Source organism: Orcinus orca, chromosome 11 (assembly GCF_937001465.1).
Source record: "Orcinus orca chromosome 11, mOrcOrc1.1, whole genome shotgun sequence".
Lineage (NCBI taxonomy): Eukaryota > Metazoa > Chordata > Mammalia > Artiodactyla > Delphinidae > Orcinus > Orcinus orca.
In genome coordinates, this window is record NC_064569.1 from 83,047,751 (window position 1) to 83,073,642 (window position 25,892).

The 25,892-nt window shown below is 36.5% G+C and overlaps 1 protein-coding gene across 5 annotated transcripts in view; it reads left to right on the forward strand.

Annotated features, from left to right (window-relative positions):
• Positions 1-25,892, forward strand: part of MYBPC1 (myosin binding protein C1) — a 95,712-nt gene that overhangs the window by 33,610 nt on the left and 36,210 nt on the right. For all 5 annotated transcript variants that reach the window (XM_049694720.1, XM_049694716.1, XM_049694717.1 and 2 more), the window contains 12 exons: positions 6,323-6,471; positions 6,809-6,926; positions 8,423-8,474; positions 10,740-10,796; positions 16,045-16,211; positions 17,159-17,291; positions 19,037-19,161; positions 20,135-20,240; positions 21,461-21,627; positions 23,540-23,702; positions 24,799-24,905; positions 25,230-25,363. In XM_049694720.1, coding sequence (XP_049550677.1) covers positions 6,323-6,471; positions 6,809-6,926; positions 8,423-8,474; positions 10,740-10,796; positions 16,045-16,211; positions 17,159-17,291; positions 19,037-19,161; positions 20,135-20,240; positions 21,461-21,627; positions 23,540-23,702; positions 24,799-24,905; positions 25,230-25,363 — 1,478 coding nt within the window. The remainder of the gene's footprint in view (positions 1-6,322; positions 6,472-6,808; positions 6,927-8,422; positions 8,475-10,739; positions 10,797-16,044; positions 16,212-17,158; positions 17,292-19,036; positions 19,162-20,134; positions 20,241-21,460; positions 21,628-23,539; positions 23,703-24,798; positions 24,906-25,229; positions 25,364-25,892) is intronic.

Consider the following 25,892-nt stretch of genomic DNA (forward strand, 5'->3'; position numbering starts at 1 on the left):
TTAAAGTGATGAAAGGGAAGAATCTACAACCAAGATTACTCTACCCAGCAAGGATCTCATTCAGATTTGATGGAGAAGTCAAAAGCTTTACAGAAAAGCAAAGGCTAAGAGAATTCAGCACCACCAAACCAGCTCTACAACAAATGCTAAAGGAACTTCTCTAAGTGGGAAACACAAGAGAAGAAAAAGATCTATAAGAACAACCCAAAACAATTAAGAAAATGGTCATAGGAACATACATATCAATAATTACCTTAAACATGAATGGATTAAATGCTCCAACCAAAAGACACATGCTTGCTGAATGGATACAAAAAGAAGACCCATATATATGCTGTCTACAAGAGACCCACTTCAGACCTAGGGACACATACAGACTGAAAGTGAGGGGATAGAAAAAGATATTCCATGCAAATGGAAATCAAAAGAAAGCTCGAATAGCAATACTCATAACAGATAAAATAGACTTTAAAATATAGAACGTTACAAGAGACAAGGAATGACACTACATAATGATCAAGGGATCAATCCAAGAAGAAGATATAACAAGTATAAATATGTATGCACACAACACAGGAGAGCCTCAATACATAAGGCAACTGCTAACAGCTATAAAAGAGGATATCGACAGTAACACAATAATAGTGGGGGACTTTAACACCTCACTTACACCAATGAACAGATCATCCAAAATGAAAATAAATAAGGAAACAGAAGCTTTAAATGACACAACAGACCAGAGAGATTTAATTGATATTTATTGGACGTTCCATCCAAAAACAGCAGATTACACTTTCTTCTCAACTGCGCACGGAACGTTCTCCAGGATAGATCACATCTTGTGTCACACATCAAGCCTCAGTAAATTTAAGAAAATTGAAATCATATCAAGTATCTTTTCTGACCACAACGCTATGAGATTAGAAATGAATTACAGGGAAAAAAACGTAAAAAAAACAAATACATGGAGGCTAAACAATACGTTACTAAATAACCAAGAGATCACTGAAGAAATCAAAGAGGAAATCAAAAAATACCTAGAGAGAAATGTCAGTGAAAACACAGCAGTCCAAAACCTATGGCATGCAGCAAAAGCAGTTCTAAGAGAGAAGTTTATAGCTATACAAGCCTACCTCAAGAAACAAGAAAAATCTCAAGTAAACAATCTAACCTTACACCTACAGGAACTAGAGAAAGAAGAACAAACAAAACTCAAAGTTAGCAGAAGGAAATAAATCATAAAGATCAGAGCAGAAATAAATGAAGTAGAAACAAAGAAAACAATAGCAAAGATCAATAAAACTAAAAGCTAGTTCTTTGAGAAGATACACAAAATTGATAAACCATTATCCAGACTCATCAAGAAAAAGAGGGAGAGGACTCAAATGAATAAAATTAGAAATGAAAAAGAAGAAGTTACAACAGACACCCCAGAAATACAAAGCATCCTAAGAGACTACTTACAAGCAACTGTATGCCAATAAATGGACAGCCTGGAAGAAATTCTTAGAAAGGTATAACCTTCCAAGACTGAACCTGGAAGAGAAAGAAAATATGAACAGACGAATCACAAGTAGTGAAGTTGAGACTGTGATTAAAAATCTTCCAACAAACAAAAGCCCAGGATCAGATGGCTTCACAGGTGAATTCTATCAAACATTTAGAGAAGAGCTAACACCCATCCTTCTCAAACTCTTCCAGAAAAGTGCAGAGGAAGGAACACTCGCAAACTCATTCTAAGAGGCCACCATCACCCTGATACCAACACCAGAGAAAGATAACAGAAAAAAAGAAAATTACAGACCAATATGACTGATGAATATAGATACAAAAATCCTCAACAAAATACTAGCAAACAGAATCCAACAACACATTAAAAGGATCATGCACCATGATCAAGTGGGATTTATCCCAGGGATGCAAGGATTCTTCAATATACACAAATCAATCAATGTGATACACCATATTAACAAATTGAAGAAGAAAAACCATATGATCATCTGAATAGATGCAGAAAAAGCTTTTGACAAAATTCAACACCCATTTATGATAAAAACTCTCCAGAAAGTGGGCATAGAGGGAACCTACCTCAACATAATAAAGGCCATATACGACAAACCCACAATAAACAGCATTCTCAATGGTGAAAACCTGATAGCATTTCCTCTAAGAGCAGGAACGAAACAAGGATGTCCACTGTCACCACTGTTATTCAACATAGTTTTGGAAGTCCTAGCCACGGCAATCAGAGAAGAAAAACAAATAAAAGGAATGCAAATTGGAAAAGAAGAAGCAAAACTGTCACTGCTTGCAGATGACATGATACTATACATAGAGAATTCTAAAAATGCCACCAGAAAAGTAATAGAGCTAAAGAATGAATTTGGTATATTTGCAGGATACAAAATCAATGCACAGAAATCTCTTGCATTCCTATACACTAATGATGAAAAATCTGAAAGAGAAATTATGGAAACACTCCCATTTACCATTGCAACAAAAATAATAAAATACCTAGGTATAAACCTACCTAGGGAAACAAAAGATCTATCTGTATGCAGAAAACTATAAGACACTGCTGAAAGAAATTAAAGATGATACCAACAGATGGAGAGATATACCATGTTCTTGTATTGGAAGATTCAATATTGTGAAAATGAATATACTACCCAAAGCAATTTACAGATTCAATGCAATCCCTATCCAATTACCAATGACATTTTTTATGGAACTAGAGCAAATCATCTGAAAATTTGTATGGAGACACAAAAGACCCCGAATAGCCAAAGCAGTCTGAGGGAAAAAACCAGAGCTGGAGAAATCAGACTCCCAGACTTCAGACTATACTACAAAGCTACAGTAATCTAGACAATATGGTACTGGCACAAAAGCAGAAACATAGATCAATGGAACAAGATAGAAAGCCCAGAGATAAACCCACGCACCTATGGTCAACTAATCTATGACAAAGGAGGCAAAGATATACAATGGAGAAAAGAGAGTCTCTTCAGTAAGTGGTGCTGGGAAAACTGGACAGCTACATGTAAAAGAATGAAATTAGAACACTCCCTAACACCATACACAAAAATAAATTCAAAATGGATTCATGACCTAAATGTAAGACTGGACACTATAAAACTCTTAGAGGAAAACATAGGAAGAACACTCTTTGACATAAATCACAGAAAGATCTTTTTTGATCCACCTCCTAGAGTAATGGAAATAAAAGCAAAAATAAACAAATGGGACCTAATGAACCTTCAAAGCTTTTGCACAGCAAAGGAAACCATAGACAAGATGAATAGACAACCCTCAGAATGGGAGAAAATATTTGCAAACGAATCAACAGACAAAGGATTAATCTCCAAAATATATAAACAGCTCATGCAGCTCAATATTAAAGAAGCAAACAACCCAATCCAAAAATGGGCAGAAGACCTAAATAGATATTTCTCCAAAGAAGACATACAGATGGCCAAGAAGCCCATGAAAAGCTGCTCAACATCACTAATTATTAGAGAAATGCAAATCAAAACTACAATGAGGTATCACCTCACACCAGTTAGAATGGGCATCATCAGAAAATCTACAAACAACAAATGCTGGAGAGGGTGTGGAGAAAAGGGAACCCTCTTGCACTGTTGATGGGAATGTAAATTGATACAGCCACTATGGAGAACAGTATGGAGGTTCCTTAAAAACCTAAAAATAGAATTAACATATGACCCAGCAATCCCACTCCTGGGCATATACCCAGAGAAAACCATAATTCAAAAAGACACATGCACCCCAGTGTTCATTGCAGCACTATTTATAATAGCCAGGTCATGGAAGCAACCTAAATGTCCATCGACGGACGAATGGATGAAGAAGATATGGTACGTATATACAATGGAATATTACTCAGCCATAAAAAGGAATGAAATTGAGTCATTTGTTGAGACATGGATGGATCTAGAGACTGTCACACAGAGTGAAGTGAGTCAGAAGGAGAAAAACAAATATCATATATTAACGCATGTATGTGGAACCTAGAAAAATGGTACAGATGAACCAGTTTGCAGGGCAGAATTTGAGACACAAATGTAGAGAAAAAACATATGGACACCAAGTGGGGAAAACTGTGGTGGGGTGGGGATGGTGGTGTACTGAATTAGGCGATTGGGATTGACATGTGTACACTGATGCGTATAAAACTGATGACTAATTAGAACCTGCAGTATAAACAAACAAACAAACAAAAAACAACTAATACTGAACTCTCATTGGGTTATTTGTATTGAAATATGTTAATATAAATGTTTCAGACATTACATGAAATTTCTATAAATCTTATATGTTCTGGTATAATGTTGTAAGTCATAATTATAGTTATTTTTTTAAAATATGTATCTCAGAAATAACCAAAAAAAAAAAAAAAAGACAGGAGTGTTTACGTCAAAAAGATCAGTTTCATTTAGTCATATTCTTATGATTCCAGACTTGTCATTATCTTGCCTAATAAGAAGGATGGAAAAAAATCTATGTGTGTATATATATATATTATATACATATATGTATACATATATATGTGTATTGTGTGTGTGTTTTCCAATTTTTTAATTTCATATTTTTCATATTTTTGCATACCTTGAAGATACTGTGGATTTGGTTTCAGACTAGCACAATAAAGCAAATATCATACTAAAACAAGTCCCAAGAATTTTTTGGTCTCCTAGTACATACAAAAGTTATGCTTACACTATACTATAGTCTATTAATTATGCAATAGTGTTGTGTCTAAAAAATAATGTACATACCTTAATTAAAGATACTTTCTTGGTAAGAAATTCTGTTATCTGAGGCCTTCAGTGAGTTGTAATCTTTCTGTAATAGTAACATCAAAGATCACTGATCACAGATCACCATAACAAATACAATAATAATGATAAAATTTGAAATATTGCAATAATCACCAAAATGTGACACAGAAACCTGAAGTGAACAAATACTGTTGGATAAAATGACACCAATAGACTTGCCTGATGCAGGGTTGCCACAGACCTTCAATTTGTAGGCAAATGAAGTGATCGACAAGGGATTAATCTCCAAAATATATAAAGAGCTCGTGCAGCTCAATATTTAAAAAACAAACAACCCAATCAAAAAAATGGGCAGAAGACCTAAATAGACATTTCTCCAAAGAAGACATACAGATGGCCAAGAAGCACATGAAAAGCTGCTCAACATCACTAATTATTAGAGAAATGCAAATCAAAAGTACAGTGAGGTATCACCTCACACCAGCAAGAATGGGCATCATCAGAAAACCTACAAACAACAAATGCTGGAGAGGGTGTGGAGAAAAGGGAACCCTCTTGCACTGTTGGTGGGAATGTAAATTGATACAGCCACTATGGAGAACAGTATGGAGGTTCCTTAGAAAACTAAAAATAGAATTAGCATATGATCCAGCAATCCCACTCCTGGACATATACCCAGAGAAAACCATAATTCAAAAAGACACCTGCACCCCAATGTTCATTGTAGCACTATTTACAATAGCCAGGTCATGGAAGCAACCTAAATGCCCATCGAGAGACGAATGGATAAAGAAGATGTGGTACATATATACAATGGAATATTACTCAGCCATAAAAAGGAATGAAATTGGGTCATTTTTAGAGACGTGGATGGGCATAGAGACTCATACAGAGTGAAGTAAATCAGAAAGAGAAAAACAAATATCGTATATTAATGCATATATGTGGAATCTAGAAAAATGGTACAGAAGAACTGGTTTGAAAGGCAGAAATAGAGACACAGATGTAGAGAGCAAACGTATGGACACCAAGGAGGGAAAGTGGAGGAGTGGTGGTGAGATGAATTGGGAGATGGGGATTGACATATATACACTAATATGTATAAAATAGATAACTAATAAGAATCTGCTGTATAAAAAATAAAATAAAATTCAGAAATTAAATAAAAAAGAAAAACTATCTTTGAAGTACAATAAAGCAAAGTGCAATACAATGAGGTATGCCTGTATATGTTATTTTATACATATTACTTTTGCTTGAATTCCAAACAAAAATTATTTCCACTGATTTCCCCATTGCTCTTTTTCTGCTCCATAAACCTCAAAAGCAGAAGCAGTTAGAGTATCCTAATAACTAGGGTACTCAAAAAAAAAAATCAGGGCCCTTTAATTGTTCAATTCCAGCAGTGCCATTAACATCATAGGTTATGCAGTGTATTCCTGTCTAACTCCTTCCATCCAAGAGCAAAACAAATGGCAATTTTAAAACCACAGTCTGAATTACTTGTGCTTTTTTCTTAGGTGGAAGTATCACCTTTATAGCCAAAGTCAAGGCCGAAGATCTTCTTAGAAAGCCCACTATCAAATGGTTCAAAGGGAAATGGATGGACCTGGCCAGCAAAGCTGGGAAGCACCTCCAGCTGAAGGAAACCTTCGAAAGGCACAGTCGGGTATGACCCTGACCTCCTGCCGCAGGGGCTCAGCCAGCTCATTCCTCTGTGTGCGTAAAAGGTCATTTTCGGTTCATCTTTGAGAGACTTCAGTCCCAGAACGTCTGCTGGAGTTCCCATTCCTAGTGGGAACGCATCTAATGCGTTGCCCTGCTGTCCCCAGGGGCTTCAGAGCATTGCCTTGACCCCTCCCATACTGAGAACATTGTACCGGAATCCCCAGATACAGACACGTCTTTAAGCCAATGCTGAGGAACTGGGAAAATCACTGCAATGTGATGGCCTCTTTCTGTCGGCAAGGTAGGGCTGAAATATGTCCGGATACATTTCATTGCAGGTGTACACATTTGAGATGCAGATCATCCAGGCTAAAGAGAACTATGCCGGAAACTACAGATGCGAGGTCACCTATAAGGATAAGTTTGACAGCTGTTCCTTCGATCTTGAAGTACATGGTAAGACAGACTTCTAGTCTGGATAAGTTTAATTTTTTTATGTTTATGAGGTATGAGAGGATAGAGGAGAATAAGGCCATTTATTAGTATGAGATTTTGGAAATAAAATTTCCTTTAAAACTGTGTGTGTTTCTGATTGTGGTAGTCTCAGCAAGCCTGCTGAATTAAATTGTTATGAGACAATTTACAAACAGAATTTGGAGGAATGTATTGTAAATGTCCCTTATCCATGCTATCCATGCTATTTAATCTCTCAGATAAGGGCCGATGACTTTTTTTGCTGCTACTGAATGTACCTGTTTCGTTTGGTCCTCTTATTCCCACTCAGGTTTGGGATAAGTTAATATGGGATGAAGATGCCAGGGTACCCAGGTAGAAGGGAGGATTCCTCTCATAAGGACTGATGTCAGATATGGAAGTTCTTCATCTATATGTTCTGTGTACTGCCAAGAGTGAATTTAATAGGAATAATTAAAGGTATATATGTACATAGGGGAAAAGACAATACTTTGATAAGTATACAAAGGAAAAGTTGACTTGGCAGCAAACATCATAAACTTAAAATGAATCCAAAGTGTGATGTAGCTACAAAAGACAAAGCTGAGGTAATTTAAAACCAGAGCGTTACAAGTGTTATAGGATCTAGGTTTAGGAAGCGATACCACTCTCTGTAACACGCTACTTGTTCCACATTTGAAGTAATGCCTTTGGCCATGGGTACCATACCTCCACTGGGATCCCTCCTGGAGTAGGGTAACTGGGAGATTGAAGAATCCAGGAACTATGCCCCCATTCAGCTTGAATGTGTAGATGAAGGAGGCCAGGCATTTATGACCCATTGTAAATAGGGGAAGGGCTGTCACACAGAAGGAAAAGGCCATTATCCATGTCCTTGAGAAGTGTTTAGGCAGATTAGAATCAAAAGGTGGAAATTAAGAGAAGGTGAATTTTGTCTTCACATTAGCACAAGCTCTTTCCTTAAAGCTATAGAGAGGCACAACAGAAGGTTGTGAGGGTCCCAGTCTGAGAGTTGTCAAGCAGAGGCTGGGTGACCATGGGTGGTGGTGCTGTCGAGATTTCTGTAAGTGGGAATTTGGTCCTGACCACTGCTTCTTCAACCTGGCCAGGCATCTCTGAGAATCACCTGAGGGGCGTTTTCAGAATATTGATTTCTGGGAGCCCATCCCTGATCTGGTGAATCAAGATCTCCAGCAGGGAGATCAAGAAGCTGACATTTTTTAAGCTCCTTAGGTGACTCTAATGGGCATACAGGTGGAATGACAACTGGATACGGTAACTCCTAAAGTCCTTTCATTGATTCTGTGTGAGGGGGGATGAGGTGTGATGCCTCTGCAGCTCAGCCATTGGGAGGAGAACCATCCCCCCTTCATCTGGCATTCCTTCCATCTGAAGAATCCCCACAGCCTGGAAAGGAACTGAACACAAAACTGCCTTCTTAATGGGTATTTATTTTATTGTTTTCTTTCCTTTCAAAGAATCTACTGGGACTACTCCAAACATTGACATCAGATCTGCTTTCAAGAGAAGGTAACTTCAAAAGGGTAATCTAGGTAGCTTTTGTATAACATGAAAGTGGAAGACTTTCAAAACACACTTTCCCTTCCTCCACACTCAATATTCCAAGTGAGATCGACTCTTCACTGAAGTCAAACATGCTAAATAGTCAAAAGTTAGTGTTCAAGAGAAGCTGTGGGTTTAATGTGCCAACTCGTGTAATATGCTGATCATTTTTTAGAATATTCTTGTTATAGGAAGCTCCCATTGTATGCGTCTATGAGGCTTCTTCCTTAATTGCATTATTTTCTACCAAATGGCCCACAAAAATATATAACAATACACATCTCATATAGCATCAGTTAAGTGATATCAGAAAACTTACATTGCCTTTTATCTAGAAATCACGTATGGAGCAATTAAACCATGTGCCCAGAAAACTGCAATTAAGTAGCTACTTACTGAAGTTAGCACTATTTAAATGTGGAATTATCCTAAATGAAAGACCACTGAGTCTGCTGGAATAAAGAACATTGTAGAAAGGCAAAATATAGATACTTACTTGATTTATTTTGCAGCTGCCAAGGCTGAAACATCAGGGGGTCAAAGAAGAAAAATGAAAAGAATTTTCTAGCCTATGAGAAATGTGACTAGCCTTTTCCTGCCATTATTTTACGCTCTGTACTTAATTCTTCCAAAATACAAATTCATTCATGAGAGCAAATGTTTTGTTCTTAAGACTGAATCCACATAACAGTGTTGTTGAATAAGGAAAGTCATCTGAAACTAGCATAAAACAATGATCTAGTCTGTTAATAAAAGTCATAGTTCCCTCCTAAATTTTGAACAAATGAAAATTGTAATTACTTTTAAAAGATATTTAATACTTCCTGATCAGTCAATTGTATTTTTTTTTTTTTTTTTTTTTTTTTTTTTTGCGGTACGCGGGCCTCTCACTGTTGTGGCCTCTCCCATGGCGGAGCACAGGCTCCGGACGCGCAGGCCCAGCGGCCATGGCTCATGGGCCCAGCCGCTCCGCGGCATGTGGGATCTTCCCCGACCGGGGCATGAACCCGTGTCCCCTGCATCGGCAGGTGGACTCTCAACCACTGCGCCACCAGGGAATCCCCAATTGTATTTTTTTATGTCATAACTTTCAAAATCTCTTACCTTCCCTTCACCCCACGTTCAGCAAATGCATAGATCTAAAACTACATTCATCCTATGTATAAGTCTATTTTAAGAGAGGAAGACGTAATCTACTAAGTTTTGGGCTTTGAGAGAATAGAGCTGTGTTTATGTCAAAAGGTCTTCTCCAAATACGTGCTATTAGAGAAATTTTGAAAACACATTATTTGAGCTCAATTCTTATAACTTACATGTTATACACACTGTTTTTAAACCCACAGACTCTTTTCTTAGAAACCATAACTAACATATATAAAGAGCAGGAAACAAAATCTTCATTAAAAAATGAAACACGTAAGTAAATATGTAGTGCCGTTTAAATGTCAGCGCCATAGCTTCTATTATATTTAGAGTTTATATGAAATCATGAAGGTGGGTGCATGCCTAAATTAAGATGCATTTCTCTATAGGAAAGCACTTTTCAAAACTCCTAGTAAAGGGCTCAACAATTCCAAGACAATTTTTGGAAAATACGTTTTAAAAGGTATAAATATTAATAAGAAAATAAAAAGCTTATAATCCTTTCTCTTTAAAAGAGAAAGGAATGCATCTTTTAAAAAGCTCTGCACTATCTCCATTTTTGTTATTTTGGTATCACATTATCTGATTAATCTATTGATGGACACAAAGAGGTTACCTTTGAATATAAGTTTTGTACTTATATGTTTGACACTGGTACACTTCGTTCTCCAAGCCAATCTCTGTCTGACATGAATAACAGAGATCAGCAAAAGTCCTTTGCTTTTTACACAGGTATGTTTCCAGCACCCCCAACTTGCAAAAACAAAGTACTTTGTGTTGCTTGGCTTAAGTGCATTTGTGTTACTCTATTTTAACACAAATCCAAGCACTTTTATATATGCAATCTACAAAAATGTGCCTTCTGAAATCGTAGAGTAACACAAGCTCCTCATGTTCACTTTTCCACAAGTACATTCTCCAAAACTTAAAATGTCACTTGTGTGAAAAGAAAGTGTTTGTGTTGGTTTAGTCCTATGACTTGTGTGCTAGTACAAAATTGCATATACGTTATGTGTAGAGTGTTTGGGGGAAACTTGTGTATGTGTCTCAGCATTAAACCCGGATTTGCTTTTCTTTTGTTGATGACAGTGGAGAAGGTCAAGAGGATGCAGGGGAACTTGACTTTAGTGGTCTCCTGAAACGTAGGTGAGAATCCAGTGATGGAGTGAGGCGCTTTGGCCTGGAAATCTTTTAGATACCCACTCAGAGGAGTCAAGTTTAAAGTAGATGTTTTTCAAAGAATTTCTCATTTCTTAAAATGTGTTTTGTTTATGGAATACTATAACAGCGTTGACTAAGAAAGAGACAGAGAAACAACCGCATACTAATCTGTTAAAGATTTTAGCTGATGCTTTTACTTTCTTTTTAAATGTTTCATGAGTCTTCACATACTTTCTAAGAAGGGGATGAGGAAATCTGAAAACTGAGACAGAGACTTAAATACCTGAATACTTTTTATTTCTCTCATTATTTCTATTATTTCAATCATGATTCCTTGTCACGATTGAATAAATAAAGCCTCCATTCTTCTGCTTTTGATATTTGACTGAAAAATCAATGTCAAAATTTTGGTAGAAGTCTTTTGGTGGAAATCTCAGCAAGTATATATATATATGTATATATGTATATATACTTTAACATAGTATTGGTGATTTACTATATTTCATCAAATCTAAGACACCATTCATGTTAATATATACCTGTATTTTATAAATCACTAAACAATGAAATAATTGCTCCAAATTGTTTATTATGACATACTATTGACTGTAAGGTACATCCTTATTTCAGAGATGTTTAAAATGTCCAAAAATGTGCATTTTTAGATGAGATAAAATATAGCAGTAAAATGGAGATGTGTTTAGTATTATCACTCACACTCCCTTAACTTTGTACTCTCTGGCAATAAAATTTATAGTTTTCATTATGGATATTTAGTATACAACCATTTTATAGAATTTCTGCCCATAAATATGCATATACATAATCATAAATATACTATATTATATATGTGTTATATATAAAGATATACATATCTAGATATTTACTATAACACAGAAGCAACAAAAAGAAAATGAGTTTTGCTGGGATTGTGTTTATCTACCAAACTTGTAAATAAACAGTAAAACTATAATTCTAAATTAATGGTATATAATATTGATAACAGTTTTCATTTAGCATTTTAGATTCACTTTTTATTATTTTTACTGCTTTCTATGGTTACTAAAAAATCGTAAGTATAGATAGAAATGCTTCAAAACAAATTACAAATAGTAATAAATGGGCTTGTGTTCATTCTCAGTTTAGTTGGATGACTTTATTCAAGTCCCTGTGAATGAAAAATTCACCCCCAGCTCTAAACATTTAGGTTGAGAACAGAAATATTAACAGGTGTCATTTATTAATAACCAAATGGATATTAGCCAATCAGTAGACTTGGGCAGTATCAAAAACATTTTTCCTTCTCTGGATACTTCAAATAATTATTAGTCTCAATAATATTTATTAATTCCCCAGATGTATTTAAAGCAATAGTATATGAAGTGACCTTAAGTGAGCCTCACTCTTCCTGTTCTACAGGTGAGAAACCAAAGACCAGAGATGTTGAGTGACTTACCCCAAGTCACACAGCTAGTTAGAGGAAGGGCAGGGACCTAAATCCAAGTTTCCCTTTTCTGAGTCAGCACATTTCCTGTGACTCCACATAAGAAACGCCACTCTGAATCTGCCTCAGAAGTTGGCGCCTCGGACATTTATAGCACAAATTGAAACTTTAGGAAGACAAGAGAGGTTTTTTGTTTTTTGGTTTTTTTTTTTTCCTGCATTTACTCAACCAGGAAAATACTAAATGCTCTTTGTGTAGAATATAATACTAGGTGATGTGAGGAAAAGAAATCCAGTGCCTTCTAGCATTTGGCACATAGAAAGAGATAGATACATATTTGTGGAAAGGAAAAGGTAGTGGTTAAAACATGGATTTGAGTCTCAACTCTCCCATTTACTAATTACTGTGCATGACTTTGGTCAAATTATATGTCCTCCCTGAGACTTGTTTTCCACATCTGTAAATGTGGAGAATAAAACTACTTAAGAGAATTATTGTGAGAATTAAGTCAAATGTAAAAGGCCTGGCTCGTACAGGTGTCAAATAAATATCCACTTCCCCCCAAAATGTGACATTTTCCCTTGAAGAATTTATATTCGTAAAGTGACAAAATACACATACACACACACACACAATCAATCATTAAAAATGTAATACAGTAGATTATTAGGTGCCAAGTCTGATTAAAAGGAAAAAGAAAGAAAAAAGAACAGACTAGTTCTACCAGTAGTTTGCAGAGTAAAAGAAATCTCATTAATGATCAAAATGACTAGAGAAAAAAAAATTACTAGAAAAAAATGGGCAGTCAACATGTCTCCAGTTCTCATTTTCTTTACATCCCCTAATTATTATTTTGACTCATAATTAGATTGTTGTTATCATAAGACTATATTCATTTAATATACTATATACTAGTCCACTGGTATAACTTTAGAAATCATTGTGTTTGCCTACTAATTTGTGAATTGCATGTGTTTTCATTGTGGTAATGACATGTGGTTACCATTTCTACTCCTCCGAGAGTCTGTGGCAAAATCCCTATGAGTATAAATATCATTACAACCAACATCTTTATACAGCAAAAGATCTCCCTGCCCTGAACAAAGTCAGCCTATTTCAAATAGACATTAGATAAATCACAGTCAGTCTTTTGGGCAGTATCTTGTTATGGAACTTGACCTATATAAATACTTAAAAGTTTATTCTACATAAAATTTCTATAACTGCTCTATATTTCACTAGGAGTGTCAAGTTATAGAAATTTCGATGTAGATGGAAGTACTGTAAATGTTATATAGGTCTATCCCCATGCTTGGAAAGGAATCAGTAGTGCCTATAGAAATTTGGCTTTTTCTTCCTACTGAAACTTAATGTAGCCATGCAGATAGGGTCAAGTGCAGCCACCACAGTAAGTATAGATATGTTCTGAATGAGTAAAGGAGACGCTACAGATGGCAGCCTTGACCTCACGTTCCAGTACAAAATAATGAATCCATCTCCTTGCAATTTGGGATTCAGTGAAGTGATGGAGAGGAAAGGAAGAAGGAAGAGGCAAGAGGTCATTGGTGTTTGTATTAGGATTAAGGTCGTAGTAGAGTGGGGTGTATTTTGGTGTTTTAATGAGAAAAAAATGGTGAGGATGATTGGTTTTATGAATCTACCAACAAAACTGACTCAAGAAACACACTGAAAATGATGATCTTTATTACTGGCTTCCTCATATAAACATTCACCGCATTCATCTAGGTACATCTCAGTGTTTTATTTGTGCCTCTTGTTATCTATTTTAATCTAGTTTGATATCTTTAAATCTTTTCATCAATGTCAGGAGGACCCTTGCAATGTGTATGTAATTCTTCTTGGTTGAGATACAAATTGAACACAATGTAGTATGGCGTAGTTTAACAATGTGGGGACTCAGGCTAGTGTGACAAAAATAGAGCAATAATAAACTGGATTAAGGAAAGACCCACAGAGAATATATACATATATACACACATACACATTTAAATTGCAATCCTCCAAGACTTCCTACAAAATATTTAAATGTTATATTTGAAATTTAGACTGCTTTCAGGCAGTGGTTATAGTAGATCAGGCAAATTATTACCAATATTTCAACTTCAGGACAATTTTCTTAAGCTTTTCAATTTCCCCATGTTAATAGAGGGTGTAATTACCATTTCAGTGAAATGAAGATAATAGTTGTGTCTTGAGTCTTTAAGAGGCATATTTTCCTAATGGTGTTACTAGTCCTTCCCACAAAGGTTACTGATGGACCAATGACCTCTCACTTCCTTCCATTTCCCAGATTTGCCTCAGCATCCTCTACTGGGCAAAAGACTTACACAACAATGGAAATTAGATATGCAGAAGTCATCCTTGCCTAATGCCACCCTAAACTCTATGTTCATATTTATATTCTCCTCCCCTTCCCTATGATTACAACCCAGTCTTTCCTCAAGAAATTCTGAAGCAGGTTGTAATTAATTGGACAATGCAAACATATGCAACTCATTATTTGCTAACATGATAGCATGAATCTGTTTTCACACTGATGTTTAAGATGTGTTGACCGGTTTTCCTGGAAAAATCATATCCAAACCAGCATTATTCACAGTAAGCAGTCACTATAACATTTCCAAATTAACCTTAGTTGATAAAAAGAGTCAACTAAGCTTAAACAAAATTAGGACTACTTAGCTAGTGAAGGAAATCAATTTGAATTATATTTTGCATTTATACTAAGTCTCTTTCCCTAAAAGTGTTTATTCCTGAGTTTTGTTTCATTTTTTGGTTTTAAAATACAGACAAGTGTATGTACTTTAAATCATATATATGTGTGTATATATATTAGTTATATATGTTCTTTATATGTTCTTTTGACAGTGATCAAAATTTAGAGTCATAATTTTGATAATTACACTAAGAAATTACTTTCGCCTTGTTCATGGAACGCTTAATGACTTGCTTTACAGTTTCACATTTATATTTTCATGATTCATACCCAACCTGCTTCCAAAAAAGTTCAAGACAATACTTTAAGATGAAATACGAGAGATTTCTGGATCTCATTCTCTTTTTCTACTCTAACAATTTAGAAAAAAAAAGTTTTCTCTTAAAAAGAATATGTATACACAAAAATCATATGAAAAACAACCAAACCAAAACCAAAACAAAAAACAAAAGCTTAGTCACAGTTTCAAATGTTTTTTGTATTAAAAAACAGCAAAAATGGTTAATGTACACATTTACTAACATGGTAGGGAAAATGCTATTTGCAAAATCCAAAGATTTGAAATGCTGGGTTTGTACCATCTCCACATAGAGCTAGGGTATGCACGCCAATGAAGGTAGAAAGAGAGCATTGTTCTTTCACAGACCAACACCTAAAATCTTCTAGTTCTTAATCCTTATTTCAATATCGATATCCTAGATGAAAACATTTCTTTTAAGTTCCTTAAAATCTCACCTCCTAGTTAGACTTGCAAGTTGAAAATAAGTAAACATATCTTAAGGATATTTCCTGGTATCCTCCTCTCCCCCTAATATTGTGTTTTTAACTAGGAAAACGAGAGCGTTAATATAAGTGCACGTATCTGATCTTTGACAATCTGGAAGTTTCCCTGAGACTTCAGGCAAAGTACACTTTCCCCTCGGCTTTAAGGACTCAGGGTTTAAACAGAGCTTGTAGCACTGACCCGAAAAATCGGTACCATACTCCGACCTTCCTTGTCTTTAAGGGCCAGTGGGCAGCTATTAAACTAGGCAATGGTTCTCCCCGGTTAGGGAGGTGAAACAGCAGGAGGAAGAACCTGAGATAGACGTGTGGGAGCTGCTGAAGAATGCGAAACCCAGCGAGTACGAGAAGATCGCCTTCCAGTACGGCATCACTGACCTGCGCGGGATGCTCAAGCGGCTCAAGCGCATGCGCAGAGTGGAGAAGAAGAGCGCAGGTGAGCACCCCTGGGGGAGATTAATCCTTCCTATTTCCTGCTGGGTTTGGGGACGGACTAGTTGGGGTGGAATTTGCAGGGGTTACTCTTCTCTTGGTTAACTTGACTTCAGGTGAAGTAGTTTACTGCCCCGCACATCATAGGCTAAGCGGGTAGCAGACAGCTGCTGAAGGTTTAAGGTAACAGAAGGTGCATTACAGTGACACATACAATGTATTATATAATGGAATATTAAACATTCCCGCTGTTACTGGCAATTTCTCAGCGGCCCCTTTCTCCAGCCTCTGCATCTCTCCTTCACTCTCAAATTCCTGATTCTTATTTAGGCAGAGTAGATTCTATGTTTCTTTGTTTTACTGTTACATTATTCCACCCATTTGATGAGGCATGGGGAATTCACTTCTCACACCCGATATGGTTACCCAAGTGTTTAAACATGCCAATATTTGGGCAAGTTTCCACAGTACAAAAACTTTGACAAGCCTACTATTTCAGTCAGTCAAAGGCATTCCATTTAAGCTCACGAGTCATCGAAAGTATCTCATAAATTATATGATAAAAAACTGTGACATAGATGTACACAGATAATGCCAATGATCTTGATAATAATCATATTAGGAGAATGAGAATGTTCTTCAAGTCCAAATTTCATTTGGATACTTCGTATTATACATTCCCTGAAGAATGAAGATAATCATTTTTGAAGCCTCTTCAATAATTCTTCTGTTTCTTCCAAAAGCATGTGGATTCTCTTTACATTTTTAAACCATCTTATGGTTTATAAATTGATTCAGACTCCTAAAATATAAGGGATAATTTGGAAGGTTCCTAATTCTTTCTTCTTCAGTCTCAATTTTTTATTTAGCTTTAGGTTCTCATACATATATTGACTATTCAAATTCATAGCATATGCATGTGAACATAGTTTTGCTTCTTCTCTCTTACAGCTTTTGCAAAAATTCTCGATCCTGCATATCAGGTTGATAAAGGAGGCAGGGTAAGATTTGCTGTGGAACTGGCGGATCCAAAGTTGGAGGTGAAATGGTATAAAAATGGTCAAGAAATTCGACCCAGTACAAAGTAAGTGGAATTTGCGAATAATCAGTGATAACTATACAAATCAAAGAGTAATTTGACTTAATTTTCTATGCCTAAAAGCACTTTTTAGTTATACCTGTATGATACAAAATCATATAGAGGGACAGCAAAAACTTTTCATGTATTTTGGAACCATCAAAATTATAGTACTATATAAATTAAACCCTGTTTTATGTTTTAATTCTATACAAACTATTTCAGGTGATTCCTAACCATGGATTTGTGTCACTGTAGGTTATATGTGATTACTTCAGAGCATTGCCAAACTTCTCCCAGTTCTTTTATAATCAAATTTTGAAAAAAATTGAAATCTATATTTGATATACCAGCTGGGAATCACACCTTATAATTAGATAACTTGTTTTTCCAGAGTAGCATCTAAAGCCTGTGTTTTATTGTTTTTTGGCCCTTTCCCAAATGAAGAAAACAGACTAATCCCTGATACCTGATGGTATCGCTAGTCTATTACGAAGCTACTTTACAGAGATCCTTCTCAGTCTGAGAGATTTTCAACTCCAATATATATTTTTTCACTTAACAGGAGCCACGTGCATATTTATAAAAGACTTTAATCCTGAATATCTGTCACTTCTGTGGTACAATTAGGTGGATTCCAATTTCTTAATGTGGTCATGCTCTCAGAGTGACTTTGTGATAATAATGTTTATATCTGGTAAAAATCTCTTGAAGGCAGCCTGAATTTACCAAAAACATAATTTTTTTTTTTTGTGGTACGCGGGCCTCTCCCCTCTATGGCCTCTCCCATTGCGGAGCACAGGCTCTGGACGCGCAGGCTCAGCGGCCATGGCTCACGGGCCTAGCCGCTCCGCGGCATGTGGGATCTTCCCGGACTGGGGTACGAACCCGTGTCCCCTGCATCGGCAGGCGGACTCTCAACCACTGCGCCACCAGGGAAACCCCCAAAACATAATTTTACTTGGTTATCTTTATCTAGAAAAATGTTGCTTAGTGTTTTGTTCTTGAAATCTTCAAGTTGAGAATTTCCCAAATGAGAACTTTTCTTTAGTTCTGTTATGATGCCCTGATATATCCATCCATAATCTAGGTCACAGATAATCAAATTTTGCAATCTCCTTAGATTTCAGGTTTTTGTTTCCAAACACTCAACTTCTTTCTTAGTAGATGATATCTATGATATGATAACACTAGTTCTTAAGCTCATTTAAGAGAATCACATTCTATAGAATTTACCATCTATGTTAATGATTAAGTTCATATTATTGCTTAACTTGTATAATCATTTATTCACCCAATAAAATCTGTCTCACTGGGCTAGCAAGGAGTGAAATCAATGAATCAATGAAAAAGATCGTCTCTGTCCCTCAGTAAAGTAGATGAATTGCTCATTTTTTAAAATGTACAGAGTTAAAAATCTTAGCCAACCCTATTTTCCAACAATTGGTTCATTGGCAAATATGTGAGTACTGATTTATATTTGAAATGAAAAACATACATGAAAGAAAATGACAAATTAAATATTATGCGTAAATATGCATATGCGTTACATTACATGTTATAAAGATAGACATTGGTTTCATGTTTGATGTTTATTAAACTATGTAAGACATGGCTACATAAATTGCAGATCAAAATTACTATTTCTGACTTTCAAATATTACTGAATTATAAGCCAAATTTGCTGGCAATAAAGAAAAGAGTAAAATCAAGTTCACGGACTCTGTTTATCTTCCTTCTGTTTAAAACAGATACATCTTTGAACATAAAGGATGTGAAAGAATCATGTTTATCAATAACTGTGTGCTAACAGACGATTCAGAGTATTATGTGACAGCTGGTGATGAGAAATGCTCCACTGAGCTCTTTGTGAGAGGTAAAGTGAAATTTCTTACTGTAGCCATTAAGAGCCAGCAGCTCTCCTTCTCTCAGGGATAATCAAAATGGAAATGATGAAGTGAACTTTTGAGCTCCAGAGCAGAGACGGCAGTACCTCTAGAGATGGTTTATCTTGGGTGTTAGATTGGCTCTGGATTAAAGCCTCTCTATACTGCCAGTTATTGTGTATCCTAATTAATCGTCAGGTTCGTTGAAGACTAGAAAAGCCAAAGGGAGAAAAAAACTGAGTAAAAATGCCCTGTAGTTTTGGCTCAAGCAAGCAGTATTTTGCCATATAATTGTTCTCGTGATAACTTCTGAAACCCAATAAAGTCTACTGGATAACCATTTCACACACTCAGCTGATCACAAATAGATTTCTCTTGAAACAGCTTCATTAGTAAAGGGCATCAGTCGTTGGCACTGAGATCGCTGAAGACCATCATTTACTAAGACATTGTGAAAGAGCTGGAGGGTGTCAATGAAGCCATGAATCACTTATTTTCTTTATGAGGACCTATGATTAAGGCAGCTCTGTAATCTTGAACATCAACTATACTTCAGTTAAAAAATTTTTTAAAAAGACAATTCTGCAATCTCTGTCATCCGTCTAGAACCAGAAGTAGAGAATTTTAGTGTTATACGTTCTCCTTCCCCAGAAATGCCTACCATCTGGTATCTTATTTGCCAAAAGAAGGATATCTGATACAATGTGTCTGCTCTCTAAAACAATAATTTATTTGATTTGAAGAGTTCTTAGAAAATTGGAAAAACTTACCCAGGGTTGCCAGCTATTTATTTTGCCATGAAAAAATCATAAAAAACCTACCTACTACCTACCACCATCTAACCATGGCTCTATGATGGATGATACTTTCTTATTGTTGGTTTTTCATCTGTGAACAAACCCAGGATCACAAGGCAGGTTTTTGGACATTTAATGATTCTGATTTTCGTTTTTTTCACACTAGAGCCTCCAGTTATAGTGACCAAACAGCTGGAAGATACAAAAGCGTACTGTGGGGACAGAGTGGAATTAGAATGTGAGGTGTCTGAAGATGATGCCCATGTAAAATGGTAAATAGCTTTCCTGAGGTCTGTCCTTTTTTTTTTTTTTTTTTTTTTGGGCTGCGTTGGGTCTTCGTTGCTGCACACAGTCTTTCTCTAGTTGCAGCGAGCGGGGGCTACTCTTCATTGCGGTGCACGGGCTTCTCATGGTGGTGGCTTCTCTTGCTGAGGAGCACGGGCTCTAGGCACGCAGGCTTCAGTAGTTGTGGCGCACGGGCTTGGTTGCTCTGCAGCATGTGGGATCTTCCTGGACCAGGGCTCGGACCCATGTCCCCCACATTGGCAGACGGATTCTTAACCACTGTGCCACCAGGGAAGTCCCTGTCCATTTTTAATAGACAAAAAAAGTACCTTCATAGTTTGGAGAACAGGAAATTGCAGATATGAAAAGGATCTCAACCTCATTCGTGTTAGAAGTTTTAACTAAAACTATACTAAGATACTGGGTTTTTTTTTCACCTGTGAAACAGAAAACTGAAAAAAGATCCAGAAATCTATATTGGTAAGGATATAGGGAAATAGGCACTTACTAATAAATGGATGGCTCAAGGTTCTCCAGGTCTGTTTGACTACAAAGCCCATGGGTGCTCTATACCATGCTTACTCTCACTATGCCATACTGGCAAGTTACATGGAAAATATACTTTTTTTCAAAAAAAAAAGAAAAAATACTTTTTTCATGTTATTCCTAGTAACTTTATTGTTAAGTATCTCAGAAAAATACTTTAGACTGAGAATTACCAATTACTTTAACAGTTCTTAAAAATAAAAAGCATAGTTTTGGGGTCAGATGAGAAGTGTTTTCTCAAGTTCTCTGTGAGTAACCTCAAAATTAAAGACTAGACGATTCGGAATCTTAAAATCTTAATTGAGAAACAGAGTAAATTATGCAGCAGGAATCTCTAGTAATTGGTACAGGATAGATTGTTCATTCTAATCTAGAATCACAACTGTCTTTAAAGTGTATTAAAATGATATTCTTACTAGTGTGTGTCAAGAGCCCAACGTAGGTAATATCCATTGTTAGCATCTTTATCTGATTGATCTTAAATGGAAAGAGTGGGCTTATGTTTTTAATGTCATTTTTCAGACAATACTTGTTACAATATTAATCTATTGATACATTGATCCATACATTCTTTAATTCAACAAAAAGGTCTTGAGTATCTGGTATCTGTCTCCTGAAGGGTCTTTTATAAAACTTTTTTTTATAATCTATTTTAACTCAGGTTTAAGAATGGTGAGGAAATCGTCCCTGGTCCAAGATCAAGACACTACATTAAAGTTGAAGGCAAAAAACACATTTTGGTCATAGAAGAAGCAACAAAGGCTGATACTGCAGAATATTCTGTAATGACAACAGGAGGACAGTCATCTGCTAAACTTACCGTTGACTGTAAGTAAGACTTCCTTGGATGTCTTCCAAGCTGTTTTACTAGTGTCTTGTGTTTGTTAATTCAGTTTTAGGAGAGTTTCAATCTATTTGGCTTGTACTTGTGGCAATTTTAAATATGTAAAATTAGATTCCGTTCCAGCTGAGTGTCTACGTCATATCAGTCAGGGACTCTAAGAACTTACTTCTCAGTTTAATAGTAGAATACCAATATTGGGAAGGAAGTATAAAAATCAGCTACCAGAGAAGTTACCCAAATGGTTAAGAAATATTGCAGTCCCCAAACCATATAAATACATGATAAATACTTAGATATGATATCAAATCCTGATATCCTGTTTGCTTAATCCTTTGGTGACCTTTGGTTTGGTGAATTTGCTATCTCTTCAATAAACATTCAACATTCTTCAATTACATTTGGGCTGAGAAGTTGCTCAAACTAATGGGTCTCAATTGAGAAGACTAAGCTAATTTGCCGATATGCTTTTTTTTTTTTTCACTTTTTTTTTTTTTGCGGGTACGCGGGCCTTTCACTGTTGTGGTCTCTCCCGTTGTGGAGCACAGGCTCCGGACACACAGGCTCAGCGGCCATGGCTCACGGGCCCAGCCACTCCACGGCATGTGGCATCTTCCCGGACTGGGGCACGAACCCGTGTCCCCTGCATCGGCAGGCGGACTCCCAACCACTGCGCCACCAGGGAAGCCCGCTTTATTTTTTTTAAACAATTTTTTAAAAGATTTTTTTAAGTCGTTATTGAATTTGTTACAATATTGCTTCTGTTTTTTATGTTTTGGTTTTTTGGCTGTGAGACATGTAGGATCTTAGCTCCCCAACCAGGGATCGAACCTGCACCCCTTGCATTGGAAGGCAAAGTCTTAACCACTGGACCACCAGGGAAGTCCCCCGATATGCTTTAGAGGCGTGAAAGAATTCATGTCCTTTTCCAAATGCCCCCTAATGGTAGTCAGCTCTTAATGGCAGAGTCTGTCCCTTCCAGTTAGCCATGAAAATTAGAATAGCGAACTTCACAAGAAGATCGGTAATACATGCAGAGCAGAAACTCTGCTTCCTTATTTCTTTCTAAGTCCAGGTGCAATTCATATGATTATTGAATTATTTGGAAGTAATCGCAATACACTGCTTATGTTTTGTGGAATGATGGCCATTGTAGTGTAATATCAAAAAGTTTTTTCAACCATAGGCAGCTCCTTATCTGTTTAAAGCAATTACGGTCAGTCCTGCTGTAATGTAACATATGCATTTCTAAAAATTACTGTGCTGTACAAAGTCATGCAATAAAAATCATAGGGCTAATGGGGAAAGTGGGGTTAAGAACACAACACTCAACAATTTTGTCAGGGACACATTTTTTAAAAAATAAAATGATAAGTTATAAGAAAAAAACAGTAGTACAGTTTTACAGATGTTAAATGGTTAATAAATACTACAATAAATACGGCACTTTACCTTGAAAAAGACTGAAATTTGCTTGTGGACGTGGTGTCAGAAGTGTTGCAGTTTGTGAGCTATTGTGAAGTAGTGGAAGGAGGTTATTTGAAATTGGATGGAGAGCTGTCATCTCAGATGTGCACGGATGTGGCGCATTTAACATGGGTGAACTAAAGCAGCTGGTGGATGTTTGAGGCGTACGTGTGTGCTCTGTGCGGTCCTACCTGACTCAGTTCAGCTGGGTGCCGTTTTCTGGATTCACCTAGTCTTTCTCATGAATAAAATCATGCTTAATCGAACGTGAAATGTGTGTTATGCTCTGTCCCCAAATATTTCAACTGCATTGAACAAATTCTCATTTTCAAAACAAGCATTATAGTGAAACTGTACCATTGTGAAATGACACCGTCTTGGCCTGTCTGGAATTTAGATTTGGCACTTAATAACCATCTATTATTTCTGCAGTAAAACCTCTGAAGATATTGACGCCTCTGACTGATCAGACTGTAAATCTTGGAAAAGAAATCTGCTTGAAGTGTGAGATATCTGAAAACTTATCAGGAAAATGGACTAAAAATGGCCTCCCTATTCAGGAGACTGACCGTCTAAAGATTGTTCACAGGGGAAGGTAAGTAAGCTAGGGTGGTCCCCAAGTGAGGGCTGGTCCCCATCTTCACTTCTTCTGCTTCCTAAATTACATGATTGGTAAGGATGTTTGGGGAGTACTCATAGGGAGAGGCTCTATTTCCAGTTCTTTGCTTTCAAATAGCAAGGATATGTGATTCCTCTGTTGTACATCATGTCCCACCTGTGATCCTGTACCTGTACCTTACAGTGAGGTGCTGTGTTACTTCAAAACCCATTGACTGAGTCTTTCCATATAAACATGAGCTTAGAGGATACTGAATTCTAGTTTAGGAACTGGTTGAATTGGATTCACTGTCCCTAACCAATAAGTGTCATATGACCTTTCCACAATTTTTTTTGCTGAGGCGGGGGGACGGTTTGCATAATATCCTAGAATCTAGCAAAGATGTAGGAGAAGAGTTCTTAAACTAGGATCCATGGATTTTTAGGAGACTGTGAATGAACTTCAGGGGCCCCCATAAATCCTTTGAAATTGTAAGCAAATTCTGTGTATACAAAAATACTTGTTTTTCTCCAGATTGAGGAGCCGTAGTGTCCATCAGATATTCACTGGCTCATGCTGCCAATAAAGTTAAGAACTATTGCTCTTATGCCAATACTTTATAATAACTATAAATGGAGCATAACCTTTAAAAATTGTGAATCACTATGTTGTATACATGAAATATATAATAATGTATGTCAACTAGACCTCAACTTTTTTTAAAAAAAGAACTGTTGCTCTTAGGTTTGCATAAAAAGCCAAAGTCAGGTTATCCTTGGTAATTTCTTGAATCTTAAAATATGGCATCAGTGAGGTGTTATCGTCTATCCTTTTTTAAGCTATGAGATTTTAAAAAGGAACAAGAGATTCTTGCATAGTAAGCAGGCTGTATTTGTAGAGATAGTTTCATATAGCCCCAAATAAATACTGAATGTGGATCAATAAATAGGATAATTAAGGCATCACATTATTCTCAGTCTCTCTCCAGGCTGCACTAAACAAGTTAAGATAAAACCAGGTGTCTCCTCAGTTTGGGTCCTACACAGTCTAAATCTTTGCAAAGTCTTAGAAATATGTTTTTTCATTTCCTTAGAATCCACAAATTAGTGATAGCCAATGCTCTCGTTGAGGATGAAGGTGATTATGTATTTGCACCAGATGCCTACTCTGTTACTTTGCCTGCCAAAGTTCATGTTATTGGTGAGTAGATAAAAGAGATCATTGCAGAGTTGTGTTCTTGTTTTTCTGGTTTTGCTTACCTTGGAATTATATTCAAAATGTGATATTTAAAGAAAAATACATGAATTGGTAGTAATCACTAATCATAATAGTTGATTCTTAAGAGGTCTTGACAATGAAGTAGTTTTGCAAGGTACCAGGCACCAACTACTTTGACTCCGCTTATATCCTTTTTGACTGGATAAAATATTGGTTACTACCAATGTTTAACACTAGCCAAGTACTAACCCAGATAATCACATGGAAATAACCGTCTGATAACAAAGGCCACGGTTAATATTCCAGATCCTCCGAAGATCATACTGGATGGTCTTGATGCTGACAATACAGTGACAGTAATTGCAGGAAACAAGCTTCGTCTAGAGATTCCCATCAGTGGAGAACCACCTCCTAAAGCCATTTGGAGCCGAGCAGATAAGGTTTGTTCTATACACACACACACACACACATACACACAAACACACACACAGCCTACCCTACTCCCTGTCTCCCGTGAGTCACATGAAAGAAGGCAGCACATAAATGTACAGTAAAGATGTAACTCCTTTAATAAAGAAAGATTACTGATTTTCAGGCAAATATAATAACTATTCATTTGCTTTTCATATTTCTGACTACCTACTATGTGACCCTGTGCATATGCATATGAATGTTATTATGTGCAATGAATGAGGTTCTACCTTTCCTTCTAATGGGTGTCAGGGAATGGGGTGGAAGAGAAATAGACAATGAATTATTAAATAAATAAATAAACAAAGTCACTTTGGATAGTAATGAGTGCTATGAAAATTTAAAAAAATAAAACAAAACAGGGTGGGACTTCTCTGGTGCTGCAGTGGTTTAAAATCCGCCTACCAATGCAGGGGACACGGGTTCGATCCCTGGTCCAAGAAGATCCCACATGCCACAAAGCAACTAAGCCCATGTGCCACAACTACTGAGCCTGTG